This window comes from Macaca nemestrina, chromosome 15 (genome assembly GCF_043159975.1).
Source record: "Macaca nemestrina isolate mMacNem1 chromosome 15, mMacNem.hap1, whole genome shotgun sequence".
In the NCBI taxonomy this organism is placed as follows: Eukaryota; Metazoa; Chordata; class Mammalia; order Primates; family Cercopithecidae; genus Macaca; species Macaca nemestrina.
Window position 1 is genome coordinate 1,859,076 of NC_092139.1, and position 24,650 is coordinate 1,883,725.

The 24,650-nt window shown below is 49.7% G+C and overlaps 1 protein-coding gene across 9 annotated transcripts in view; it reads left to right on the plus strand.

Annotated features, from left to right (window-relative positions):
- Window positions 1–24,650, plus strand: part of LOC105470513 (death inducer-obliterator 1) — a 61,856-nt gene that overhangs the window by 32,062 nt on the left and 5,144 nt on the right. For 8 of the 9 annotated variants that reach the window (XM_071079068.1, XM_011722589.3, XM_071079070.1 and 5 more), the window contains 10 exons: window positions 856–1,069; window positions 9,757–10,213; window positions 10,351–10,510; window positions 11,913–12,029; window positions 12,163–12,267; window positions 12,564–12,699; window positions 12,924–13,452; window positions 14,182–14,335; window positions 15,059–15,148; window positions 15,954–16,149. In XM_071079068.1, the coding sequence (XP_070935169.1) occupies window positions 856–1,069; window positions 9,757–10,213; window positions 10,351–10,510; window positions 11,913–12,029; window positions 12,163–12,267; window positions 12,564–12,699; window positions 12,924–13,452; window positions 14,182–14,335; window positions 15,059–15,148; window positions 15,954–16,149 (2,158 nt within the window). Of the gene's footprint in view, window positions 1–855; window positions 1,977–9,756; window positions 10,214–10,350; window positions 10,511–11,912; window positions 12,030–12,162; window positions 12,268–12,563; window positions 12,700–12,923; window positions 13,453–14,181; window positions 14,336–15,058; window positions 15,149–15,953; window positions 16,150–24,650 lie in introns of those variants that run through there. The other variant, XM_011722593.3, reaches the window with a different exon arrangement.

Genomic DNA, 24,650 nt, shown 5'->3' on the forward strand with positions numbered 1-24,650 from the left:
CTGCCCGTTAGCTGAGGGGTTAATACAAGTGCAGTAAAGCAAATGCTGACAGTGGCACTGCACGGGGGGCATAAGACTTCAGGACACACCCTGCTGTCTTTCGAGAAGAGTCGGTAACCACCCGGTGGAGTTTGTAAAGCGTAGACTTGCAGGCAGGCAGGAGTGGGAGGTGGGTTTGGGGCAAGGCCATGGGCTTCATTTAAGACCCGGCTCTCAGAATTGTCTCATGTTTGTACTCCATGTGATTTGGAAAGAATCAAGGATGTTCAGAAATCACAGACTCTTGTCTTAGACTTGAAGCCCCTTCTGAGGCTCAGGTGGCTGTGGCTGTGTCACTGCCCCTGTTATGTTTGTGACCGGCAAAGCATAACTAGCACTGTTTGAGGAGTTTTCTTGATTATTTTCAAATTGATTCCTTAGCCTTCGAATGACTTAATTTTTAAGGCTGGTCCTTTTGAACCCTTGGCATTGGGCAGCCTCCCGCGCAGGCCTTTCCACTCATTTGGCTCATTTGGTTCATTGCCGCACTCCTCCTGTCTTGGCAGCCTGTCCAGTGGCTTCTCCTCCTGCTTGTCATCTTGGCAACCTGGCACCTCATCAGGGTTGCAGGTGACTCCATGCCAGGCGCCCTTCATGGAGCGCAAGAGCCTGAAGTCCTCAGTTTTACCGGGGGACACTGCGGGCCCACTGGATACGCAAGTGTGTTGAACGGCTGCCAAGCAGGCACAGGATGGGTGCAGGGTCTTCAGATGGCCTCAAGAAGACATTGGGTCCCCACCTTCATTTCTTAGTGAAATGAAGTGAAGATGTAATTTCTTACCTTCTTAATGATTTGGGGTTTTACTGATTATCCAGGCAGGTATTAAAATCTCTTCTGTGCACAAGAGACCAGCTCCAGAAAAAAAAGAGACCACAGTGAAGAAGGCAGTGGTGGTCCCTGCGCGGAGTGAAGCACTCGGGAAGGAAGCAGCTTGTGAGAGCAGCACGCCGTCGTGGGCGAGCGATCACAATTACAATGCAGTAAAGCCAGAAAAGACTGCTGCTCCCTCGCCGTCACTGTTGTATAAATGTATGTATCACCTAGGGGTTGGCCTCCTGGACCCCTCCCGTTCTTTCTGGATAGCCATCCCCTGGGCCTGTCCAGGACTGGGAGTTGCAGCTGTGTGTTAAGCTGATCACAGACACCGGCTGCACCATCAGCGGGAAGCAGAGCCCATGTCCAGGATGCCTCCTGCTGCCCTGTGTCCATCCCTAGTCTGTCGGGACTTCCTGTCACTGTTTTCCAAAGCTGTACAAACCTCACTGGTGAATGTTCACCTTAATGATTGATTTTTTAATCTCTATTTTCACTGTCAGGCTCTGGTAAGTATTCGTATTCTCTTCATGCCAGTCTGATTGCATAGCCACACTGCCCAGCACTCCACATCCACCCCTGTCTGCACCATCAGTTGTTTGACGACGGCGCTGTATACGCTTCAGTTTTTCCACATTATCCACAGCCAGCACATGAAAGCATCACTTCTTTTTTATGTTGTGGGAATCTTTGCAAGTTAGTGTTGCATCTGATGCTCAACTTACGTATGCTTTTCAGGTGTACATTTATTTTTGACTGGGCAGATAGGGGATTTTTTTTTTCATGTCCGATTCACATGCTACACACCTGCATGAACACATTCGAACTTCGAAGGCCACGCATTGCTGCTTCATAGGCCCCACGGTAAGTGAGTTCACACCTAGAACACTGTCCTGACCGCAGGACGCATGGCTTGGACTTGGTATTCTACATGTGACTGGCTTTCTTGCCCTCCTCTCTCAAATGTTTAGAGTGTTAAGATCATATCCTGCCCCAAATTTCGAATTAATGAGACGAAGATATTTCAAACAGATCTTTGAAACCTCAGATTCTGTGGTGCAACTTTAATGTTTTCTTGTTTCTCAGTTTTCTGCTATAAAACTATTTTCAGTTCATTCTTTAATGCCTTCTGTCTATAGTGCATTTTGTGCTTTTTAAAAAAAGCACTGAAAGGTTAAATAGCCTCAATTCAGAGACGATCACAGAGTGCCCTGCTTTCCCCGTCGTCAGACTTTGAGCAGATTCCCTAAGGGATGGCACTTATGCAGGTGGGCAGACCTGTACTAGGTCTGGTGTGCTTTACAAAAATATGCTTGTGTGTGTGTGTGTGTGTGTGTGTGTGTGTGAGAGAGAGAGAGAGAGACAGAGTCTTGCTCTGTCGCCCAGGCTGGAGTACAGTGGCGCGATCTCGGCTCACTGCAACCTCCACCTCCGGGTTCAAACGATTCTCCTGCCTCAGCCTCCCAAGTAGCTGAGATTACAGGCCCTTGACACCATGCCTGACTAATTTTTGTATTTTTAATAGAGATAGGGTTTCACTATGTTGGCCAGACTGGTCTTGAACTCCCGGCCTCATGTGATCCGCCCAACTCGGCCTCCCAAAGTGCTAGAATTGGAGGTGTGAGCCACTGTGCCTGGCGAAAAATATGCAGTTATTGAGCACGAATAACTGAATAAAAGAAGAAAAATGTCATTCGTTTTGATCACGTAAACAGCCTAGACCTAAGAAATTGAGCCGCACATAAATTGAACCATGCTATTGCTGCATTATAATGAATCTTGAGATACCTTACATTGTTTGAGCTGAGAATTTTATGCTAGCAAATGTCTCAAATGTTCATCAGCTTCTAGCACCTCTACAGTAGAACAGTGATAATTTCAGCTTGATTAATTTCCATCTGTGTCAACCAGAATTGAAAAGCTGCCAGAGACTCCACACGTGTAGCTGGAAGAGTCCGAGTACATTGTGGGAAGGGAGCATTGGTGGGAAGATGGGGAAAGGAGGGGCTCTCGGCCCTGGGTTATTGCTTCCTGCCTGCCTCCTGCACTGTGAGTGGGGAGAGGTCGACCAGGAGGCTGCTGCTCTGCCCATAGCGGGGTCCTCTGACCTTTTCTCCTTCTTCCCTCCTTTGCCACAGATCAGCTCCTCTGGGAAGCTGATTTGCTCCAGGGACAGGAAGTGGGGGAAATTGCCTGTTAGCCTTCCCAACACATCACCTCAAGTTAAAATTGGTGGATTTCCAGAATTTATACAGGGTGTGAATGGGGACGACACACTTTTGAGCTAGTAGCTTTCTGCTCGTTTTGTTATCCCGGAAATGTCGTCTTCCCAAAATGTGATTGATTGGAGCAGAGTTAGAGGCATTGGTGAGAGCAGGTACCATGTCTCTGTCTGTCTCCTAAACAACCTCTGCACTTTCGCGGGCTCGACAGCTACTGGGGAGCCTGCCACCACTGTCCGCCTTTGAGGCCCCCGCCCTACCTCCCTTGCTGGCCACAGAGCTCGCCCTCCCTGGTAGGGGGTGAGATTGGAAGTGAGAGGCTGGTGTGGGTCTGTCCCATGAGTTGATTCACACTTGCCTCACCGTACATGCCGTCAGAAGACCCACGTGGTGGAGCTGCCACTGCTGCTCCCCAGAGTGCACCTAGGCACCCTCCTGTCCTTCCCATGGTACTCGGTTGACCTGGGGGCTCCTGTGCAACAGGCGAGGTCTCGTGTGCACAGACGTTCTACTGCTGCTGGAAGGAGGCTATGCCCCCCACTAAGGTATCAGGAGGTCCTTCACAGCCTCAACTTGTTCCTCCCATTTGTTTTTAAAAATTGTTTCTTATATATACAGTTTCTTTAGCTTATGTAAACATTTGGCACATAACTTCTCAAAGATCATGATGTTTCTTTTGTGTTTTTATAAATTCTTGTTCCATTTTTTTCTCTTTATTTCCACTGTTCACCTCCCATTATTGTCCAGGCATGAAGTCAGTTGGAAATTTTTTTCTGAGATGTACCTGACTGACCAGAATTTTGAGATGGAATTCTGGTATTTATGGGTATAATTCCTAGTATTTTGGACTCCCTAAATGGCTCATTAAGTGACTTAAACACTGAGGATCTGAACAGATTTTGACTGCAAAGCAGATTCTACAGTTCATTTCATCTAACCATTGGAGTTAAAATGGAAAACCTTGCCAGTTTGTAAACCCAAATCCAGATGCTGTGTTAAGCATGGTGCCCAGGTGGAAGCACTGCCTCTTGTTCCCACGTGCTGCCACAGAGATGGCCCTGGTGGCGTGAAATGGACGGAGAACACCGTTCACAACGATAACTCATGGTGTGAGCTCCAGAAGCACATGTCACTGAAATCCTAAGAGGATCCATTTTCAGTTTTCAATAATAAAACAATACATGGGGGATTCTAGAATCTAAGAGTGTTTTGCAGGAATTTAAAGCCGGGAGAGGAGGGTGGCTTGTTCACTGGTCCCGTGAGCTCTTTTTTGTCTGTCTCCTCCAGAGTTGTCAGCGGCAATAAAATGAGGCTGAGAGAGTCATCAGACTCTACGTGTCCACCAATCTCTTCCTCCCAATTAGAAAAATCAGAATCTGGACTGAGAAAGGCTATAGCTTGAGAGTTGTTTTTTTCTGTTATCCATATAACTGGAAGTTTCTTGGGCTGTCAGTAGTAAAATTCTTTTGGTATTTTTAAGTGTTTTACTTTTTATAAACTTAAAAAGCAGCCTGCTGTTGAGAAAATTACACCAGGGAAAGGTTTCACACCTCCGTAACCGTGAGCCTGCATGGTGAAGCCCCACGTCGTCACCGCCCTGTGGCGCCCCTGTCGGTCCCTCAGCTGCCCCCTTTGTGCTTATGCTTCACCCACTTTGGGCAGGTGGGGTGCAGGGATGGAAGTTTCCAGCAGGATCAGTCCCCCTGAATTCACCACCTCTTCAGTGACCTTCATAGGACCTTTTGGAGCTATGGATCTACTCTGATAGTCTAAAGATGAATGCTCAGGAAAGCCTCCTTGGCATTATCGGTGTCACAGAGTGTAGAGGTCAGCTCTGAAGACACCTGCTACGATTCCTCCAGTGTGGTACCCAAGTTTCAGGTCGATTTCTATGAAGTTGTGGAATAATACTGGGTTTCTTTTTCTTTTTTTGTCTGCTAACACATCAGCATACACGTTATATTCTTAGCTTCTAAAAGTTAGAGAAGTAACTTAGAAGATTGACAAGAATTTTTGCACTTATTTAAATGAAGGTTGTGGCAACTTTCATTTGCCGCAAACCTGGAAGAGTTCGGCAAGAAGAGCGTAAGGTAACTGACTTTATCCTCAACTGACCTGCTTGGTGCTGTCAGCTAGGGGCTTTATACTGAGTATGGCCCTTTGGGACTGGAGGGATTACGGGGGAGGGTTGTGGACTAATTTAACCTGCCCCTAACATGTTGGTTTAAGTAGTAAACAATTTAGATAAAGGTTAAATTACTGGTGTGGGAGATCTTGGGAAGAGCAGCAGCTCTGCTCCCAAATGGGTTTGGCAGCCAGGCACACACCATGTGCAGCTGGGCACAACTGAAATTGCAGTTGAGTGGAACGTCCATCTGTCTACGTGGCCCTCACACGAGTTTCTTAAGGAGAATGACCTCTCCATTAAGTTGGAAGGCACTCAAATAGTGGGTATTAGTAAGAAAACTGACCAAGGAAAGCTTTGAGTATTCCAAAGCATGGCAGTCTAGCTGTGGACCCTGCAAGGGTGTCCTGGCTGTAGTGATGGTCTCCTCTGAGGAGCGTCTGGGATGTAGTCTGCCTGCTTTATTTGGGAATTAACCATTTCCCCCCAACATGAAAGCAAGCTAGTAACTACTTGTAAGAGGCTAATTCATTTGAACACATTTTAGCACGTTGAGAAGAGCAAAAGCAGAACATTTTCTCTTGCCACTGTCACCTTGATTGTTCCCACTGGGGGCAATCTTGGTAGTGAAGAAACAGGTAAAGCGGGAAAATGTGTAAAACATTGTTGTACACACGCCTCACTGAGGGCTGGAAATAGGCCTGACGTCACAGTTTACAGAATTTACTTCCACGGGTCCTTCCCTGTGTCTCTTGAGTGTATTTTCAGTTGCATAGCGTAGGAACAGCCCTTAGAGCTGTAGCGGACGGTATAGGCAGCATCAGACACCGCGGGAGGCCGGTTGGAGGTCTGAGTGCCCCAGCTTCCCTAAACCAGCCAGCAGTACTGTGACAGGGCAGGCCACTTCGTCGTTAACACCTATGCGAGGGCGAGTGGTGGCTTTTAGTGATTTTTATAACCAGTTCCTTTCCCTGTGAGGAGCCATCCAGCACATAAGGTCGCTACACGTGGGCCTCTGCACAGGCCAGAACTGAGCGGACTTGGGTCTCTTGCCCCATATTTTAATCCCTGTCCTGCTAAAACTTCCACTGGGGCAATTGGATGGGTTCTACAGAGAGGAGCCGAATAGCACCATCCTCCGGTGGGGGCCTGGTTTTCTCCTCCCCGTCTCTGCTCAGGCCCTGGTGCCACCCAGTGGCCAGCGGCACAGTAGCACCCAAACCAGCCAGCCTTCTGCTTTGGGGGAAATTGGCCAATTAGAGTGTGCTGCTGATCCATGTGCACGACGACGACCTGCTTCATTCTGCAGTTGGCTGAAACCCAGACCCGGCAGCAACAGTTTCATCTGGGCCAGTGGCCTAGGCAGGCCCCCAGAATATGGGAGCTAAAGGAGACAGCGCTGCAACCAAGGGGCAGAGAGGTGTGGGGAGGGGCAGGGAACCGGTAGCTCTCAGGCATCAGTGCTGTGTGGTGTGACCAGGTCACCACCACTGCTGCCCTCAGGGAACCCAGCAGCGTGTAGGGGAGGCTCATGCCCTGACAGGGCCCTGTTTATCTGCAGTGGGTTTTTTCCCAGGTTGCTTGGAGTTGCTGTTTGCCCCTCTCTAATGCTATACACCATAATAGTTAAAAGTGAATTTGGATGAACTTGCAAATTGAATTTTAGCTCTACTAAAAAGTGAGTTTCCCCATTTCGTCAGCAGCTGACTCAAGTTGAGCACCAGCCGTGCTGTCCCACCTGGTGTGGAATGGCTGTGTGCTCGGGTCCCTGGAGCAGTCGCTGGATGGAACATGTCCCTTCCGAGCAGGAATGGGGCTTTGTGTGTTGCAGGACACTGCTCCCGGAGGCCCAGCTTGGAACATTCTGCCGTTCAGTCACCTGACTGCCCATTTCCATGCTCTTTAAAGCACAGGTGAGGGATGACAAAGGGAGCAGTTAATTTTCTAAAATAGCAATGGTTAAGGAAAGGTATCTCCTGCTTTTCAAATAAATTACGTTCATCTGCTGTCCCCACTCTTCAGTAATGGGTGGTTTTAATCCCGTGTATTGGGAATGCCCTAAAATTCGTGTCTCAACTTGGGTTTTCCCTAAGTGAGGGAGACAGTACTCTAGTTACACGAGCAGAGATACTGAGCGTGGCCATGGACATCTCATTCCAACACTTAGGATCTGGAGAAATGGAGTTAATGTTTTTAAAGTTAGCATATAACCCTAACTTGAAACAAGGTGAACGTTAAACATCACTAAAGATATCGTTCAGGTCACAGCACACAGGCGTTCTGTGTGACAGCCAAGGCATTTTGTTGAGGTTTCTGGAAATGCCTTAAGCCAGCTTTTTAGAGTTCTTTAAACGTGATGTTAAAACACTCCACAGTTTTCTAGTGCAGGCACTGAATTGGTTTGAGGTTTCAGTTTGAATCATGATTCGGGCTGGCTTCCTGGCAGGTGTTTGCCGCCTCTGGAGACCAGGGCTTGGTTCTGGGTGCCTGCCTGGTGTCAGCTTCCTGCCTGTGTGCCTCCAGCGCCCTAGGCCTGCTGTGCCTTTTCATTCCATCCCCACCCCACCCCCTCACTGCTTCCCCCAAGAAAAAGGGCCTCCACTGATTTTTATTTAGCCTGACTGACCTATTGGAACCCTGCAGGCAAGATGCTGCAGACCTGTGAGCTAAGTCTGAGTTAAACTGAGTTGTTACAAACAGATTTGCAAACACTAAGGTAGTGACTACTTTGGTGTATAGACCTGATCTGATGAAATAGTACATGTAGAATTAAAAGCAAAGTTTCCAGGACAGGTAAAAACCAGCTGTCACCTTTGTTCCTGTTTTGTTAGACATTACCATTGCTTTATAGTGCACTTTGAAGATCCAGCTCCAACAGGAATGAGTGTTTTGGGGTGCAGTTGTGGGTGAGCAAGGCAGGGCCTGGCAGCGTTGCCAAGCAGGGCGTCCTGTGGCTGGACCACGTCTAGCAAGGGGTAGGCAGGGGCCATGAGGTTCGACGGGCTCTAAGATGAAAATACAGGATTTGCCTTTACTTAGTTACCATTAAAATGATGGTTAGGAAAGAACACATGGAACTCTTGAAAGTCGGGGTGAATATATGTTAACAGTGACACCATTGTTTGGAAGTCGGGGTATCTGTTAACAGTGACACCATATTTTGGATCCATGTCGTACTGTTGCAAGTTTTGTAACATGGAAGGAATTGTACTTATCTGGGAAGTTGGGAAGACTCACAGCCCTGAGGCTGCTGCTTGATGGATTGGCTGCTGGGGAGGACTGGCACCCGCTGCCAACATGGCCAAGCCTGGCAGCACATGCAGGGCGTCCTGCAGGACCAAGCTGGGGCAGGCTGTTGAATCAGGCCTATTTGTAGAGTCTTGGCTCTTTCCTGAGCTTTCAGACTTCCCTCATTTATTGAAAGCAGTCAGTAAGACGACGGTGGAGGAGCGCGGTTTTGTTTTCAATCCCTGGGTAAAACCGAAGCGCTCTTGAGAGCATCTGTCACGTTCTCCCATTAGGCCTTTGGGAGTTTGGGAGGCTTGCTGCTGCACAGATCGTTGGAAAAGCCTTTCCCTAGGAGGGGCCTTGTTTACTTGATCACCCAAGGTAGCTCCCAGGCACTTGCCGTGGAGCTGAGACGGCCTCTGCTGTCCTGGGGCCCTCACGGGGGCCCCCTATTCCCCAGGCGCTTCACTCCTTTGTCCCCACTAGCTGGATCCCTGCCCTGTCTTGCGGTGCACCCCAGTGAGCCCTGTCCACTGGCACGCCGTCTGTCCCCTGCTCGAGGGCCTTTGCGCTCTGACAGTCTCACACGGGGCTATAAAGTGATTGATTCTCCACTGGCATAGAAGGCTTTTTGTGCAAGTTGAGGGAGTTTGACATCTTTGAGCTTTTAATTATAATCCTTGTTTGGATTAATACTTAATGGAATTAAAGCGTGAGGGTTGTGAATGGAAACACTCCTGTAACAGCACTGCTGCGTTCTCAGCTTCTCTCTCTTCGTGTAAAGGTGTGGCTGCTCTTCCCGTGGTGCAGGTGTATGCCAGCTTTCCTTATTTTTATTAATGGCATCACCTCCAATGGACTCCAGTCTGGAAGGACAATGAAGTGAGATGTGTCAACCCCACCCACCAGGCTAAGAGAACCTGTTTTACCCTTCTAAATGATCTTTTTCACTGAAGTTTACAAAAAAGCTTGCAGTTGAATTAATGATGTGCTGTTCTAAATCTGCCTTTTTAAAATTGATAGTGTGAGATTGTCCTTCAGTTTTGAAGCTTAGCTAGTGCTCAAGTCAAGCCTTTAATAACCAGAGTTTGCTGGTTGAAGGTAAAAGATGTAATAAAGCATTTTTCTTTCTGAAATAAAATGTAGTCACCGTCATAAATGCTGCTGGCGGTCTTCCCTTACACTCCTCTGAATGTTAAGATTTTACAAATCCTTTTTTCTATGTGTATCCTATTCAGTAATGCCAGGTGGGCACTTACAGGTTTAGAGTCAGGTGACAGCACCCCACGGTGTCCTCCCTCACTCAGCGCCTGTGTTCTCCTTTGTAGCCACGAAGGAAGACAGGAGGTCCGAGGAGAAAGCGGCAGCCATGGCAGCCTCAAAGAAAACAGCCCCTCCGGGCTCTGCGGTGGGCAAGCAGCCTGCACCTAGAAACCTCGTGCCAAAGAAATCTTCTTTTGCTAATGTGGCAGCAGCCACACCAGCCGTTAAAAAGCCACCCTCAGGTTTCAAGGGCACCATCCCCAAGAGGCCATGGCTCTCCGCTACCCCATCGAGTGGTGCTTCAGTTGCCAGGCAGGCAGGACCGGCACCTGCAGCTGCCTCCAAGAAGTTCCCCGGCTCTGCTGCCTTGGTGGGAGCCGTAAGGAAGCCAGTGGTACCTTCTGTTCCAACGGCCTCGCCAGCCCCAGGACGCCTCGGGGCTATGAGTGCCGCCCCATCGCAGCCAAATTCACAAATTCGGCAAAATATCAGACGCTCCTTAAAAGAGATTTTGTGGAAAAGGTGGGCTGTTCTGCTTGATTTCTTACCCATTAAAATGGAAGGGCTTTCATTACAGTGTGGCTGCAGGATTGCCTCACTCTTCAAAAGGTTTAATATACACAGGTGTCTTACGTAGTTCCTTTTTTTATTCTGTTCAGAGTCAATGACAGCGATGACCTGATCATGACAGAAAACGAAGTAGGAAAAATCGCCCTCCATATTGAGAAGGAGATGTTTAACTTGTTTCAAGTTACAGATAATCGCTACAAGAGTAAATACCGCAGCATCATGTTCAACCTGAAGGACCCTAAAAATCAGGTGTGTGCCTGGTGTCGGTGCATTGGAGTATTCCTGTTCTGTTCACTGGATGCTAAAGGGATAAACCAAACAGTATTTTGAGATGTTTGTGTCCTTTCCAGGAAAGCTGAGACAACTCCTTCTCCTTTGTGACCCTTCCGCCAGCCCATGTATTGCCGTATTGGTGTTGAGGGTCCTGGAAGGTCCTTCCCTTCCCTGCCTTAACTGGGGTCCTGTCTGCTTATTGGCTTCCCTGAAGTCCACGTTTTATCACCAGATTAGCCTCCTCTAAACATTGCCTCTAAAATTACAAGCCAGTCGCTTCACTGGCTCCAAAATAAAGTCCAATTTTTTTTTTTTTTTTGAGACGGAGTCTCGCTCTGTCACCCAGGCTGGAGTGCAGTGGCCGGATCTCAGCTCACTGCAAGCTCCGCCTCCCAGGTTCCCGCCATTCTCCTGCCTCAGCCTCCCAAGTAGCTGGGACTACAGGCGCCCACCACCTTGCCTGGCTAGTTTTTTATATTTTTAGTAGAGATGGGGTTTCACCGTGTTAGCCGGGATGGTCTCGATCTCTTGACCTCGTGATCCACCTGCCTCGGCCTCCCAAAGTGCTGGGATTACAGGTGTGAGCCACCGTGCCCAGCCAAAGTCCCAATTCTTTGTCCCAGTATATGAGGGTGTCCATATTACGGCCTCAGACAGCCTTTTCCACCTTATTTTCTCATATTGCTCACCAGCTGAGTGAGCCTGACGGTTTGGGCTGCTTTAGTGAGTTCTCACCACTTGGAGCAGGGGCTGCTCATGCCCAGGTTGTGGAATCAGTCCTTCCTCACTGCAGTGTGGGGTGGGCGGTGCTCGGCCCATGCGACAGGGCCAGAAACTCCAGTTGGGAGGGATAGGCTGCCTGCCTGGTGGCCTCTCGCCGCCAGGCTTACAGCCTTCTGGTGTTCTCTCTCCATCGGCCTCCAAACCCCTCCCTGTTTAGAATTTTAGAATATTGAAAGACCCTGACTTTGCATCTCACCATTGAACAGCCACAAACAAAAATGATTTCTTCCTTCCTTTGTCCCTGACACTACCTTTTTGACTTGTGTCCACCTTGTGTATGTAATTGTTTTTCGTGAGGTGTTATGTGTTGTTTTTTTAGCAGAGCCAGTGCAGCATGGGCCGTGAGACCCACTGTTTAACCTTATGACTTGTGCTCTCTGGGCCCCCATTTGCTCACAGCAGGGATGACCCAGGGCGTACTCTCACAAGGCCATTTGGGGAGTTAGAGAGGTCTGCCCAGTGCCACACGCAAGTGGGCCCTGAGGGCGTTTGTCCTGTGCCCGCTAAACTTCTGGGCAGCTCTGTTCTCCATAAGCTCTCTGTACTGACGGATACAGGAATAGTGTTTGAGTAAATGAAAAATATTTGTTTATAGGGACTCTTCCACCGTGTTCTGCGTGAGGAAATCTCTTTGGCAAAACTCGTGAGACTGAAGCCAGAAGAACTTGTATCTAAAGAGCTTTCCACATGGAAAGAGAGGCCGACGAGATCTGTGAGTGCAGAGGGCACCTGCGGAGGCACCCGGGACTCGAGTTTAACAGAAACAAATTCATAGACGGCTGCATGAGCAGTGCTTTCCTCCTAGAAAACAAGGCTTAAGCTCTGTTGTGTCTTTTTCATTTCAGGTGATGGAGTCCAGAACTAAACTGCACAATGAAAGCAAGAAGACGGCCCCCAGGCAGGAGGCCATCCCCGATCTGGAGGACTCTCCGCCAGTGTCAGATTCAGAGGTAAGCATTTGGGAGCTTTTGTGTTCACCAAGATAGATTAATCCATCCCATATGTTTTGAGGTTATCTTAAATTATTGGGCAGGACACTGAGCTTACAGCAGGTGTATATCATTGTGGCATTCCTCAGTCCTTGTATTCGGTGTATGTCATTGTGGCATTCCTCAGTCCTTGTACTCGGTGGTCCTTTTTTCTCCCCCGTGGGTCTCAATCCCATGAGACCACTTTTCTTGGGTGTTGTTAATTTGGAGCTGAGTTTGGAGAAGAAATGACCTCACCTTTTTTCTTTTTCTTTTAGGAACAGCAGGAGTCAGCACGTGCTGTCCCTGAGAAGAGCACAGCGCCGCTCCTCGACGTCTTCAGCTGCATGTTGAAAGACACCACCAGTCAGCACCGCGCACACCTCTTCGATCTCAACTGTAAAATTTGCACAGGTGAGCACAGTTTGGGGGATGGAGCCTTGAAGCTGAGACTAAACTTGATTTTGTTAAATATCACTGAATCCTTCTAAAAGCAACTACACTTAAGCCAAGCTTAAACATGCAGAAAGGCCAGAATGATTTCCTGCCCTGCCTTTAGAGTGTTGCTTTCGGCTTGGTGTGAGAAACAGTCGTGTGCCGGCTGGGTTTCTCACAGAGCCTTTCCTTGCCTTCTTCAGGCCAGGTTCCCTCTGCAGAAGATGAGCCAGCTCCAAAAAAACAAAAATTGTCAGCTTCTGTTAAGAAAGAAGACTTAAAATCGAAACCTGACAGCTCTGCCCCTGACCCAGCTCCTGATCCAGCTGATGAGGTGATGCCGGAGGCTCTGCCTGAAGTTGCCTCTGAGCCAGGCCTGGAAAGTGCTTCTCATCCAAACGCGGACAGAACATACTTCCCTGGGCCTCTAGGAGATGGTCATCCCGAGCCCTCCCCGCTGGAAGACCTGTCCCCCTGCCCAGCCTCCTGTGGGAGCGGGTTGGTCACCACCGTCACAGTGTCCGGCCGGGACCCCAGGACCGCTCCAGGCAGTTCATGCACAGCCGTGGCCTCCGCAGCAGCCCGCCCAGACAGCACCCACGTGGTGGAAGCCAGACAGGACGTGCCGAAGCCTGTCTTGACTTCTGTGATGGTGCCCAAGTCCATACTAGCTAAGCCGTCCTCATCTCCTGACCCAAGATACTTGTCAGTTCCTCCGTCACCAAATATCAGGTGGGTACTTCAGGTGTGGTCTGAACAAGCCAGACTTTTTTTTAGATTAACAGAAGGAAAGATAACTGGTGACTAAATAGTTGAACTCAGAAATTTAAGCTGGAATACAACTTCACTCTCATCTTTTAGAACGTTCCAGTTGTAGGGTGCCTTATTGTCCTTTTGGAAGTAGAGATCTTGGAAATTTACATTTAGATTTGTGCTCATCCAGTTTTGTTGTCTATTCACTTTATTTTTCTTTAACCAAAATGTCTGTATCATTACAATTAAAGTAAGTAATTGGCAGAAGTAAGCTACCAAAAACGTAAACCTTGCAAGAGTTCACTTTTGCTTTTACACATAAAGTCTTTGTGCTCTCGAAGCCACAGGCACAGTGGCCACACCCGCCGCCCCAGCATGTTGCAGGCAGAGGTGGGAGGTGCGCCTGAGCCCAGGAGCTTGAAACCAGCCTGAGCAACATGGCAAAACCCCATCTCTACAAAAAGGACAAAACTTAGCCAGGCGAGATAATGCACGCCTGTAGTCCCAGCTACTTGAAAGGCTGAGGTGGGAGGATCACCTGAGCCCGGGAGGTGGAGACTGCAGCCAGCCGTGTTGCCCCACTGCGCTCCAGCCTGCACGACAGAATGAGATCCTGTCTCAAAAAAAAAAAAAAAAAAAAAAAATCTACTTCTGAAATTCTCATTGCACAGAGGGACATTGAGTTTTTTTCATGGTTTTGTTTTACAGCACCTCGGAATCACGGTCCCCTCCAGAGGGAGACACGACCCTCTTTTTGTCTCGACTCAGCACCATTTGGAAAGGATTTATTAACATGCAGAGTGTGGCAAAATTTGTCACTAAGGCGTATCCTGTCTCTGGGTGTTTTGATTACCTCAGTGAGGTTAGAACCAAGAAAATGTGTGTGCGTGTGTGTGTGTCTTTCATAGGAGTTTCTAAACTAGAGTCAAACACATGACTTTCAAGAAGTAGGAGAGAAACAGAAATGCCTGACACCCTTGCAACTGACTATCTGGTTACAGAAATGCCTCAATGCAAAGTGGTGATGGCTATGATGAGTCCACAGGTTCAGCAGTTTGGAAAGGGTCAGAAATGTGAGCCTGTAGTCTGGCCTGTCAGTGACCAGTTTCGCTGGGGCACTGACCAGATGGCTGTGCGCACAGCCACCAGCACAGCCAGGTGTTCGGAGCCAGCTCTACACACGCCTGGCCACTTGTGGGGTGGCGCATGTGACCCCATGGCAGGCCTTTTAGTTCTAGAATTAACCAGAAAACAGCACTGGAATTTATGACTTTAATGCAAGGAGTCACCCTGGCTCATACGTGAATCGTTACTCTCTGTGTATGTACATAAAGACGGCATAGAAGTGTTGGGCAGTGATTTCTAAACATAATCTTGTTTGGCAGAAGGTTGGCATCATCCCCCCCTCGGATTTGGTAACTTGTAATCCTGGATTTAATACAACATTTAATACAAGAATGACTGTTTTCCTTGGAATAGTGGTGGTCTTCTTGAATCTTGGATAGTATGTGCCTTCAAATGACTGCATTCATCTTTTTGTGACTACTGCAGTTCAAAGTGATTTACTCCAGTGCTTTCTGTTTAGGATTTGCCTGACACGATCCACATTGGTGGGAGGATTGCACCGAAGACAGTTTGGGATTATGTTGGCAAACTCAAGTCTTCTGTGTCTAAGGTATCTGCTTATAGTATAAATTCGGCAACCATGGAAAATCGTGTTTATTTAAACACATCTTTTTTTAACCTCTTATTTTGATGGGTTAACACTTAAAATGTTAGCCTATTTCCAGGTGAATATTAAAAATTAAGTTTTGCAGTGAGCTGAGATCACACCACTGCACTCCAGCCTGGGAGAGCAAGACTGTCAAAAAAAAAAAAGTTTGTACAGTTGTATTACTATGTGAAGGTGTTTGAGTATACAGTGGTAGGAGGTTGTTTCTAATTTATTATAATGTATGTGCAGTTAAATTTTAGTAAGAAATATATAAGCTTTATTTTCTTGTTTTTTTAATTATTGAAGGAGCAGGTGGTGTCTTTTGCGGGGGTGATCAGGCTCAGGGCACTCAACCCGGGCTCTTAAACGGTCTTGGTTTTCTGGGACCCCTGAGATTTAGCTACAGCTGTGTGTGTCTGTGGTTTTCTCTGGGGAAGCTCTAGTCTTCGTCAGGTTCACAAAAGGGCTAGATCCTGTCGTCTAGTTTAACCCTCCTCTGGGGAGGTGCACAGCCAGCCATTGCAGATCATGCAGCTGGTTCCTCGTGACCGGGGCCATCGTGCATGTAGGAAAAGCCAGCTCTGCTCCAGACACTGCTGGGCTTACATGTCACGTGAATTGCCTCACTGAGACAGGAGCTCTGTGAGATCATGGCTGTGAGTAGGAGAGATTTTACAAGGTTTCCTGTTGAAAGCAGGATGTGAATCGGGCGTGTGATGCTTGAGCCGCATTTTCTTTATGAGTGCTTCCCACTCTTCCATTGCAGGAGCTCTGTCTGATCCGCTTCCACCCCGCCACAGAGGAAGAGGAGGTCGCCTATATCTCTCTCTACTCCTATTTTAGCAGCCGTGGCCGCTTTGGTGTTGTAGCTAATAACAACAGGCACGTCAAGGACCTCTACCTGATCCCACTGAGCGCCCAGGACCCTGTTCCATCCAAACTCTTGCCCTTTGAGGGACCAGGTAAGCGCTGGCTTTCTGGGTGGAGGTGAGGCCCACCTGCACCTGCACCCCTCCTCCCACTGATGTGCCCCGCTGGGTCCTGACCAGCCCAGGGCTCTTTGGGAGCAGGAGTTAGGAGCACAGACTCAGCGGTTAGCAATAGGATTGATCTTTGAGGGCGTAGGACTGTGGCACTAGAAGTGCCCCCTATTCACAGCATAAATTGTCTTAGAAGAGTTTTTTAGAGAGGGAAAAACCCACAGCTTGCAACCAGCTCATCCTGGCCTCAGGTCAGAGAAGACGCAGTGCCCGGGAGCCCGAGGCTCAGCCAGAAAGGGAGGTGACACTCCCAGCTGCCTTGTTCTTTCCTCCAGATAGACTCAGGAGCCAGCACACACCAAGAAGTGGCTCCATCAGGGGTAACTTCTCTAACAGGGATGGATTTCCAGGAGATTTAAAAATAATGACATAGAAAACTATTTCTAGAAAGAATTATTTTCAAATCTGTGGCTCAAATTGTAATAGCTTCATTCATCTTTGGCCAGCTACTTTGTGTTTGCACATTCCTTGGGAAGTACTGTACTTAAACGATTATTTACAAATAGCCTAAAATATATCTTCTTTGTCAAGGGTTGAGGGTGGTTCCAGGGGCCACATGCTCTGTCAGTGACCAGCTCTTTCATAGCCTCTTAGCAAAAGCTGATGTGACTTCAGTTAGGGATGAGTATCCGCTGCCCAACTGCAGTGTCTCCTTGGCCATGCAGTCCTCAGAGGATCAGTGTTCTCTAAAAGTGGGTGCGTGAATCACACAGTGTCCTCTTAAGTGCTTCGTCATAAAGGCAGGTGCTGTCTAGACCCTGTGCCTCAGTGCCCTCTGTCCCTGTCACCAGGCCTCGGCAGGTGTTCCTGCCACAGCTGTGCAGGGTGCTCCCACCCACACTCCTCACGCCACACCCTAGCTAGCTGGGTCCTGTAGGGGCCACTCCACATCTTGGGCGAGGCTTCTGTCACCCCAGGCACAGCCTATGTTCCTACTAGAGCCCATTTCACAGCTGGAGTGGGCTCAGCCTGTGCCTCTGTTGTGGAATTGTATGTCCATAAAGGGATTGGTTGGTATCAGTAATTTCAGGGTTAAATATTTGCTGGCATGATGCATTAAATTATTTTAGTGCCAGATACATTTTTAAAAGCAAAGTGCTTTAGTGTGTCCCCTCAAATCCTACTTGGGATAAAGAGATGCCACCTAATGGGTGGCAGAAAGGACCCTGGTAGAGGTTCTAGGTGATGCTTGTGAAGAGCTCTGGCCAGCTCCACGTGACCAGGGAGAGGAAAAGCCCGGCCCTCCTGGAGGTGAAGACCGAGAAGCTGACCTCTCCGGCACCTGTGAAGACCCCCTGGTCAGTTGCAAGTGCAGCAGCAGTGTGTGTGCAGTCAGTGCAGACACTGCGGCGCCTCAGCGCCTCACTGCTGGGGTGAAAAGAGCACTTTTTATTTACAGAAACGTGAATTCATAGATAGCGAGCCTCCCCTTTTTAAAAAAATTGAAGCGGGCCGGGCGCGGTGGCTCAAGCCTGTAATCCCAGCACTTTGGGAGGCCGAGACGGGCGGATCACGAGGTCAGGAGATCGAGACCATCCTGGCGAACACGGTGAAACCCCTTCTCTACTAAAAAAATACAAAAAACTAGCCGGGCGAGGTGGCGGCGCCTGTAGTCCCAGCTACACAGGAGGCTGAGGCAGGAGAATGGCGTGAACCCGGGAGGCGGAGCTTGCAGTGAGCTGAGATCTGGCCACTGCGCTCCAGCCCCGGCGACAGAGCGAGACTCCGTCTCAAAAAAAAAAAAAAAAAAAAAAAAATTGAAGCGATATTTCGTCCTTTTTTGAGCTCCTCTTCCTACTCCATCTCCAAACTTGGAGCTGTCAGGTGAGCACAGGTTGTAGGGTGTTGAGCGAGCCCTGGCACATGCCGGGCACAGGGTTCCCCACACGGGGCAGTGACAGGGCCCAGGGAGGGCCTCGGATGGGGTTCCCCACACTGGGCAGTGATGGGGCCCAGGGAGGCCACCAGAGGAGCGGCACCCCCGTTCTCCCCACAGCAAGGGCTGGCTGGGCAGGTGCAGCCCTGGGGCAGAGGGAGAGGACAGGTCTCCCGGCACCTCCCGGATGGCACCGGGACAAGGAGGGCTGGGCTGGGGTCACTCACCTTGTCTGTTGAGTGCGATGGTGCCAACCACCCACACTGTCAGCTCCGCGACCAGCTGGGGAAACGTCACACTCGCCTCACCAAGGCACTCGCTGAGGCCACAACGCCGCCTGACGGGGACACACAAACGCTCCGGGGACTTTGATGCACCATAAAGAGCAGAGGCGTCTGGGTAAAGTAACACAGGGCAAGGGACTTTAGAGAAGTAACAGCGAGTGAAACTTTTCCATACACTTCAGAAATGTTTTAACTTAAGGCTTCAGTATAATGTTGAATTCTCCTGATGTCCTTGTTGACATGAATATGTGTGCGTGAAATTTCACACACTTCCATGGTCACTAAACAGCCTTTTCCCCGGGCCAGGCCATTGGGTACTTGGCCCACTTCACATACTGATTACTTGACTTGGCGTTTTCTAGATATAAACATGTACGTGTGTGTCCTGGCTTTGTGGTGTAAATGTGTAGTGCGTGTGTGTGTGTGTGTGTGTGTGTGTGTGTGTGTGTGTAAGGCTAGGTCTTGGCACGTTTCCTGTCTCAGCGGACCCTGTCCTCATGGAGTTAGTCTCTGCCCAGAAGCCCTTGGACAGCACAGGCCACACCTGAGGGCACTGATGGTGGTGACTCCACAGAGCTGTGGTCAGGGGTGAGTGTGTGCTGCGTGGCCTAGAGTCATGCCCCTGGAAGTGCTGGGCGAGGGTCTGCAGGGCCCAGTGCCATTCCAGAGCCTCAGTTCTCTGCAGCACATGCAGCACAGGCCTGAAGGAGACCTGGCGCCCCAGCCTTGAGCTGCCCATCTGCATCAGGGCACTGATGTGGGAGCATCTTCCCCTGGGGGTGTTAAGGAGAAGGTCCTGTTGGGGGTAGAGATTCACGCAGAAAAGAGTGACCGACTCATCCATATGCCTCAGTTTATACCACACAATTGCAGGTGTCCTGCCTCCCACACATGGGGCCTAATGGGTTCTGATAGCGTGGTGTCTAGTCCCAGCCCCGTTGGTGCTTGCTGTTCACATCTAAGCAAGTGAAGGACTGAAGGTGCCCAGCTGTGCCCTCAGGGGAAACCAAGTCACCCGTCCCGTCAACACTTGGCCCTTCTTGGGCAGTGAGAGTGGAGCTGCCCCTGCAGCACCCTCGGGAGCCGTGCAGTTCACAGCAGTAGCTGGATCTCCCCGAGGACATTTGTCCTTGCATGTCTTAATTTGTCCACAAAAACACCAGGTTTTCTTCCTCTGCCCCTCTGCCCTGCAGTGGGGGCACTCTCCATAACTCAGCATCACTGGGGGGCAACTGGGAGGCCTGGGTCCGGGTGACCTTCTCCACCTAGATATTTACCCCACTCAGTTCCAGCTCTACCAACAGGGCCCCCCGCAGGGACTTGGGGTGGCAGAGTCTGGGCCTGTCTCAGGGCCTTGTTCATGGAAGGGAGATGAGTCGGGTTGAAAGCTCATCGTGGAGGGTTCTGTGTGGGGCCCTTACAGGACTGGACCACAGCCAAGATGCCTGCCTGTAAACCATGCCCAGTCCCCGTCATTTCCACGTGAAGCCGCAGGCCTCGGAGCCTTGGTCTGAAATGCCTGTCGAGTGACCTCGGTCCATAAACATGGGTGCACAGTCTGTTCCCCCCAAGTACAGGGCCGGAGGAACACCGCCCTCTGTAGCTGCTCCAATGGAAAGGGCTCTTTTCTCTGAGGTCTTTATACATTAGAAAGCTCTTCTGGGAAGAATGAATCCATAGTGTCCTGTATTTACTTTTAACTGCTTTCTAAATTAGCTGAGAAATTCTGACTTGAAATATTGTCAGGTAAGCATTTCTTCAGTTTTCATGTGTGTATGTAACAGTAGCTTTGCATGGAAATTGTAATCAGTATTGAATGGAATGTACTGCCTTCTCCTAAATCAATAAACATATTTCGTGGAAACTGGTCCTTGTTTGTTTGAATTGGAACCATTTGGTGGCTCCTGGTCACCTCTCCTAGGCCCCCCTTTGCTTTCCATAAGCCAGCGCAGCACACCCTGGTGGTGCCCCCAGCCCTGCAGCCCACCTGGCAGGGGCTAGAGCTGACGCGGTGCAGGCTGGTGCTGCCCTGGGGCCCTTCTCGGCACCCCGGCACCCAGAAGAAGATGGACATCGCTCTCTCACCTGAGGCGTGCTGGACCCAGCGGCTTTGTGCAGGTCGTAGGGATTCCCAGTTGGAACGAGGGAGGGTCTGTGTGTGTGTGAGTGGGTGTGTTTGGTGGGCTGGGGGAAGTCACTTCTTCCCACCTTAATTGCCAAGTCTTTCTATCCAAGTCATACTCAGAACCCTTGTTGATTAACTTCCACACAGTTTCTGTTCCAGCAGGTGTGAACATTTTGTTTTGACAGAAGCAGACCATTGAGAGAGTTTTCATTTTAAGAACTGATAGTAGGATGTGCTCGGTGGGTGAGTTTAGGGGTAAAGGCCTCATTGTGATAGTTTGGGGTTGGGAGGAGTCAGGTTTCAGGTGGTTCATTAGTAAGAGGGCGTGTCTTCCTGCAGCCTCAGGTTCAGTACCAAGGGCGCTTCCTGCACCCTCCGAAGCAGGTGGTTCCCTTCGTCAGCTGCCTTGTCCCCCAGTCCCTATTGCCGACACACCTGGACACAGATCCTGGTTTTGGTCTTGGCCCACACAGCTTTTCGAATACACCCTTTGTCTTCAGTGTCTTGCGTTCTTTTCCTGTGCGTGTGGTCTGATTCTGACCACTGAGTCCAGACGCCTCCTTCGTGAATACGCAAAGGACACAGACGTGGTGCTAAAAAGGCCCGTTTGCTTGCACATGATACGCCCAGAAGAAAACCATTTCGCCCTCTGGCCTTTCAGAGGGTGTTGGTTGTTGGGGGAACGTCCACACCCTTGTTCCAGGCCTGATCAGTACCCTTCAGTGGAAGTGCAGGGGCACGTTTAGCCACAGCTTGCATCTCCGGGCCCCGGGCCCTGGTTGCTCCTGGCCGCCTGCTTTATGAACTGAGGGCCTCAGTAGCCCTCAGGAGGGAGGTGGGTGGGTAAGCCTGCCGTGCCCTGTGCTGCCTGCGGCCTGGCTGGTGCCTGCTTCACGCAGGCCTCAGTCTCTGCACCTTCCCGGGGCACACTCCCTCCCAGGGTTCACACACACCACGGGGCAGTTGCCGAGGGGAGGGGTGAGCCTGGGAACAGCCCCTGGGCAACCTTGATTGCCCCTCCTGAGGTGGGGGCTCTGTGACCTTTTGACCTTACTGGTCTGCTGGACATGTCAGGCACTGCCAGGCACCCTCTCCTCCAGGGAAGATGGCTCCCAAGGTCCGGTCAGCTGAACGGCACTGCTGCTTCCGTGAAGAGTGATTTCCAAGGTGCTGGCCACTCTTCACATATTCACGCGACCGTAGTAACAAACAGGAGCGGGTGCCGGCCACGTTTTACATGTTCATGCAACCATAGTAACAAACAGGAGTGGGTGACAAGTTTGTTTCACAACGGGTGTGCCTTTTTGGACAGCCCAATTTAAATTTTAAATGGCGGGGAAATTCAGAATGAACACCCATCTGACTCTGCAGCTTTATTCAGTCACCAGTGTCTGCAGATAGCACCAAGAGCTGGGAGCATTTACACGTGCCAGCTGCGTTTGATGCCAATCTCCAGATGGTTGCTGTTTTCAAGACTAAAGAATCTTGCCAGAGCTGGGATATACTAATTATTTTTTTCATTAACAAGCAAGTTAGCCATTAAAAGTTTGAGTTGGAGTGACACACCACAAGACGGGACTACGTAACAGTGATTTTGTGCATCATTCCGCCACCCTGACAGCCCTTTAGAAGCTGAGAGTCTCCCTTGGGCGGCATGTCCCCTCTGTGTCAATGAGTCAGCACTAGGCTCCCCCAGGTGACTTCCCCACACGAGGCCCCACAAGCCCTACTGCCTGGGGTCCCTCCCGAAGCCTAGCCCAGGCCTGTGTCTGTTCCCTGTGTCAGGTTCACAGGGAGAGGGCCTGGCTTACAGGAACTCAGCCTGAGCCTCAGTGCCCTTCCCACCAGGGCGTGGTGGGCTCTGCAGATGTATGGTCCGGGAAGGCCATAATAGCCAATTTCACAACTGTCCATACCCGAAAAGTGGATTTGAGTAAGCTATGTAACAGCTTATTCAGTAAAAAGATAGCTATTGTGGTGAGAGAAGTACTATTTAAAAATATGTTTAACTCATGTTAATCAGAACGTGAACTTGACAGGTTGCCCTTCGTATTTGCTGAGCAGCAGAGCTCAGCTGTGCCCTTCGGTGTGGCCTGGCTGGCTTTCCTGCTTCCCTCCTTCTGTGCCCACCCAGCCCTTTCACTGGCACCATGCTACCATCCGGGGAACAGAATGAAGAGGAGGTGGAGGTGAGGTGCTGGGATACCTCACCCCTCTCGCCGCGCTCGAGTCTCAGCTCTGCCAGGCAGCCTGTGAAGGAAGAGGCCTTTGGCCCTCTCGCCAGGAGGGAGGGAGCATCCCATGAGCAGGCTGGTCCCAACTCAGTCTGGCAGGCCTGGTATTCCTCCCTTAAGGGTGAGATGGACACCCACCACCCTCTGTGCTCAGCCTGTCCATCAATTCCTTAGTGGAATTTAGGGAGATTAACAACAAATGTGTTTAGAACTACAGGGTGGTGCCTGTCCAAACAACCTGAAGCGATCTGTGATGATCTTTAACATCACCAGAGGCACGGGAAATCGTACTGGTTGTCATTGTAAAGGAAAAAAAGCTGTAACGTGAGCACCTTTTGTATACCACAGTAATGTTAAATTATCTGTACATTGAGTTTTTACGGTTTAGTTTCATATATTGTTATGCTGCCGAAATGCTCTGCCCATGTGTATCATTTTTCCCTCAGCTGCTGTTTTGGGATGTGGGTTTTTCTATTCCCCTTTGGCATTCTTGATTGATTATGAGTGTGGGGAGGGTTGTTACTGGAATATTAGTACTAATCTAAGTTACCACAACTTACAACGTTGGGAATAGTTCTCTTTGAAGAATTTTTTTTTAACTAATACTGTGCCCTAAAATCCCCAGTGCGCGTCGTTCACCTGCTCTGCTCTTTGCCACCCGTTTGCTGAGCACCTCTGGGCTTTACGTGAGCACCGTGTCCTGTGTTTACAAGGACGCAAGCCTTAGGCAGTCTTTGATATGTGAATGCTCACTGAATTTCTTTCTAAACCTAAAACATTTATTGTTTTTCCAAGACGGAGTCTCACTCTGTCACCCAGGCTGGAGTTCAGTGGCACGATCACGGCTCACTGCAATCTCCGCCTCCAAGGTTCAAGCAATTCACCTGCCTCAGTGTCCTGAGTAGCTGGGACTACACGCACACGCCACCACGCCTGGCTACTTTTTGTTTTTTGTTTTGTTTTTTTGAGACCGAGTCTCACTCTGTTGCCCGGGCTGGAGTGCAATGGCGTGATCTTGGCTCACTGCAGCCTCCGCCTCCCGGGTTCAAGCGATTCTCCTGCCTCAGCCTCCTGAGTAGCTGGGACTACAGGTGTGCACCACCATACCCAGCTAATTTTTGTATTTGTAGTAGAGACAGGGTTTCACCATGTTGGCCAGGATGGTCTTGATCTCTTGACCGCATGATCTGCCCACCTTGGCCTCCCAAAGTGCTGGGATTACAGGTGTAAGCCACCGCATCTGGCCCAATTTTTGTATTCTTAGTAGAGACAGGGTTTCACCATGTTGGCCAGGCTGGTCTTGAACTCTTGACCTCATGATCCACCTGCCTTGGCCTCCCAAAGTACTGGAATTACAGGCGTGAGCCACCATGCCCAGTCCAAAGCATTTATTTTAGCCATTTCATTTAATGCCGTTTTTCCTGTGTAGTTGTAATTCTGACACCAGAGACTAATGGATGACCTCATGCTTGTGCTTTATTGATAATTCTGAATTGAGTTGAATTGGCACCTAATCAAACATTTAATATTAGTATATTTAGAGTAATTATGTGTTGCAACTCCTAAGTTAAAGACAAAAAGGGGGCCAGGTGTGGTGGTTCATGCCTGTAAGCCCAGCACTTTGGGAGGCCGAGGCGGGTGGATCACCTGAGGTCAGGAGTTCAAGACCAGCTTGGCCAACATGGTGAAACCCCTTATCTACTAAACACACAAAAATTAGCAAGGCATGGTGGTGTGTGCCTGTAATCCCAGCTACTCAGGAGGCTGAGACAGGAGAATTCGCTTGAACCCGGGAGGCAGAGGTTATAGTGAGCCGAGGTTGCGGCAACAGAGTGAGACTCCATCTCAAAAAAAAAAAAAAAAAGGGCTGTTACCTTCCTGGCAGTGGCATGAGGGGAAGAAGA